We start from the raw sequence: 3541 nt of genomic DNA, 5'->3' as shown, positions 1-3541 counted from the left end.
ATGGGTCTGGTGAAAAGAGATAGGGCTAAGATTCTTATGATTCAAGTGAGAAATTATTATCTTGACTAATTGCGACTATCACAACTGTAAAGGTAGAAGTTTTGTAACAAAAATGAGGAAGTAGTTAATCTTACAGTCCAAACAGAGGACCCTAGGACCATCAAGAAGAGTATAAACAGTGGAAAGAGAGGGACTGGGTGCTGGTGGCCAGGAGGCAGGCTTGCAGAATGTGCCCTTTGGTTGCTTAAATTATTATATGTTTACTGAGTGTTTCTGTGTATGTTGCCCCCCCCCCCCCCCCCCCCAAAAAAAAAAAAAAAAAACAGGGAATGGAAGCAAATACTGTTGAATGATGGTGCACAGAGAAGATTGTAATCATTGCTGATGTTCTTCCATGTAAACTATCATTCAGGTCACAATAAAAACTTTAAAAAAATAATGAATAGGCCTTTAGATAATTTTCTCCATTCTATAGTCATGTTGTTGATAAGTGCTGTCAAGTCAGTTCAGACTCATAGTGACCCTGCTTCTGGAGGAGCAGGAGGTGGATTTGAAACACCAACCTTACAGGTAGCAGTTCAGTGTTTATCCTACAACACCATACCAGGACTCCATAATATAGGAGTTAACTAAATTCAAGTGGAGTCCTGATGTGACACTGTAAAATCAGCACTGGACTGATAACCGCAAGATTGGCAGTTCAAACCACCAGCCACTCCTCAGACATCTATACAGGGTTGCTATGAGTTGGAATCAACTCAATGTCACTTAATAAAAATAACAAATTTAAATTGTTAAACATGTTTCTTAATAAATCCGTAATTAACAATACCCCATAACATAGCCTACTGTGAATGTCTGGATCTCTCATCAACTCCTTCATGGCCAAGCTGTATTCTGTGCACCTTTCACATTTAGAATCCAAGAAATATTTCTTCCTCTACTGTTGTTGTGTGGCACCGAGTCAGTTCCGATTCATAGTGACCCAGTGTAGGGTTTCTGAGAGCGACTGGTAGGAATTAGCTCCTAATTTTGCAGTTACCAATTCAGTGCTTCTCCTACAGCACCACACCAGACTCTATTAGGTATTAGGGAGGTTAATTAGGAATTCAAATAGATTAAATTTAGAGTTTAAAGGTAGGAACTCTTTGAAGATTTCCAATTCTTAAAAAGATTATAACACTATATCCTACAGATTGTAACCAAATTAACTAGAGCAGTGTTAGTACTGGTGGTGGTTATTTGCCGTGGAGTTGGTTCTGACTCATAGCGACCCTGTACAGGGTTTCTGAGGCAGAAAGCCTCATCTTTCTCCTCACGGAACAGCTGGTAGTTACGAACTGCTGACCTTGTGGTTCACAGCTCGATTCGTAACCACTACGCTATCAGAACTCCTTTAGTGTTAGTACTAGATCCCAGGATAATGTATCAACCAAGATTTTGCATGAAAGAGAACAGCTCCATCTATCTTTTGGAAAGTTACTAAGTAATCATTTACTAGCTGATAAAGATACAGGAGAGGAGTATCACTTATCAAGTGGATCTTTTAGATTAATATAAAAAAACAATTGGGAAATGTAGTTATTGAATGTGTCCAATATTGATTTTACCTCTTACCTTTTTTGTGCACACTTCATTCTATATATTTCATAATTAATGAACATTATTTGCCATACTTGCAGTGTAAATGAATCTGAACCTTCTTTTGAAGCAACCAGAAGGTATTATTTCTATTTCACCTTGCATTTAATAAGAATAACTTTCTTCCACAGACTTTACTTGATATTTAATCTCTTACTCCTAAATTATTTTGTTCATTCTGATGATATACAGTTATTTATTAAACTGTGCTAGCATGATATCAATAGCAGTGGTTCTCAACCTTTGTAGGTCCCTTAAAAATTAATTTACCTAAGAAAATGGCTCATGTGTCAACTATTTTCCTCTCAACTTCAACCAAAATTCAAGTGTCTTTAGCAACCTGGGCTTAGGATCTGACAAAATAAAAATTAAAAGTTCAACAATGAAGGGATCTTCCTTTGCTGTAGAGATGGAGAACTAAGAACTTCATCTATTAAAAAAATCAAAATAGGAAGTAAAAAAACCAAAACAAAACACATTTAAAAGACCAGGGAAGAGGGGGAGTACTACTTATGGCAGAGGTTGGCAGCCACTGTTTTAGTGCACATCTAGTTATTTAAGATATTACTAGCATACTGTATGTTACAATGTCTTCTAAATTCCTAAAACAAAATGTTTCAGGATGATAATGTTTCTAACTCTCATTTAACCTTACTCACTTTTGACCTTAATTCGTACTTACAAATCCTGAACTAACTGTTGAAGTCTGACTTTGAAGATGACCTGCCCCACACTGTCCCAATCCCATCTTCTTTATCTTCAGCTCACATGAATTTTACTAATTACTGTACATGAAAATCTCATGTATGGACATATGGTAGTCCAAAAGAAAAATAGAGTAAAAGAGGGGGAAAGATGATTTTTAAAATAAACCATTTCAGTATGTATTGAAATACGTAGTATTTAAATAGTTTTTTTCAGTATTGAAATGGATTCCTCAAATGTTTTTCTTTGTTTTGAGTTCATGTGTGTGTGTAGTCACATAAAGGGGCTTCAAGAGGTTCGTGGACAGATTCCATCATGTTTCAGTTTTATTTTTCTATGAACTTCTTGAAGTCCCCTCCTATATATCCCATTGCTATGGAGTCAATTCTGACTCGTAGTGACCCTATAGTAGAACTACCTCATAGGATTTCCAAGGCTGTATAATCTTTACAAAAGCAGACTGTCACATCTTTCTTCCAGAATGACTGGTAAGTTTACATTGGTGACCTTTTTGGTTAGCAACGGGATACTTAGCCACTGTGTAACCAGGGATCCGATAAGCACTGGACTGCTAACCTTAAGGTCAGCAGCTCAAACCTATTAGTCACTGCAGAAATCCTATACAGCAGAGGAGAGGAACACCTAGCCAGAGGGCCATGTGTTGTTGCTGTTAAGTGCCGTCAAGTTGATTCCAACCCATTACGACCCTGTATAGGGTTTCCAAGGAGCAGCTGGTGAGCTTGAACTGCCGACCTTGCAGTTCAAATGGCTTTGCAGTCTGGCACATTAACTAACCCACTGTGCCACACCAGAACTCCAGAGGGCCATATAAGGCCCACAAATTTATTTGGTCTGGCCCTGTCAAGGCAACTTCACTTCCTAAGTCCACTCGGTGTTAAAATGTCATGTAGTCAGTTCCGACTTATAACAACCAAGGAGCAGCTGGTGAGCTTGAACTGCTGACCTTTGGTTCAAACCAACCTTGTAGTCCTGCTCATTAACCCATATATAGCAGGCTAATTTTTACGCTGACAATTTTGTATGGCTTGTGAATGATGTTAACAATGTTAGCAGAAAGAAGATTCCCGACCTGTGCTATACAGGGTCACCATGAGTCAGAACCAACTCAACGGCACATAACAATGACAACAACATATATAAAAAAAATTAAATATGCATATATTTATGGAACAGA

At 37.9% G+C, this 3541-nt stretch overlaps 1 protein-coding gene across 2 annotated transcripts in view; it reads left to right on the top strand.

Moving 5' to 3' along the window:
* The window catches only part of ABCC9 (ATP-binding cassette, sub-family C (CFTR/MRP), member 9), a 157402-nt gene that overhangs the window by 84236 nt on the left and 69625 nt on the right, over positions 1 to 3541 (top strand). For both annotated transcript variants that reach the window (XM_006866936.1, XM_006866937.1), the window contains exon 17: positions 1683 to 1721. In XM_006866936.1, coding sequence (XP_006866998.1) covers positions 1683 to 1721 — 39 coding nt within the window. The remainder of the gene's footprint in view (positions 1 to 1682; positions 1722 to 3541) is intronic.

The sequence above is a fragment of the Chrysochloris asiatica genome, unplaced genomic scaffold, assembly GCF_000296735.1.
Source record: "Chrysochloris asiatica unplaced genomic scaffold, ChrAsi1.0 scaffold00098, whole genome shotgun sequence".
Lineage (NCBI taxonomy): Eukaryota > Metazoa > Chordata > Mammalia > Afrosoricida > Chrysochloridae > Chrysochloris > Chrysochloris asiatica.
This window is presented reverse-complemented; position numbering and strand designations above follow the sequence as displayed.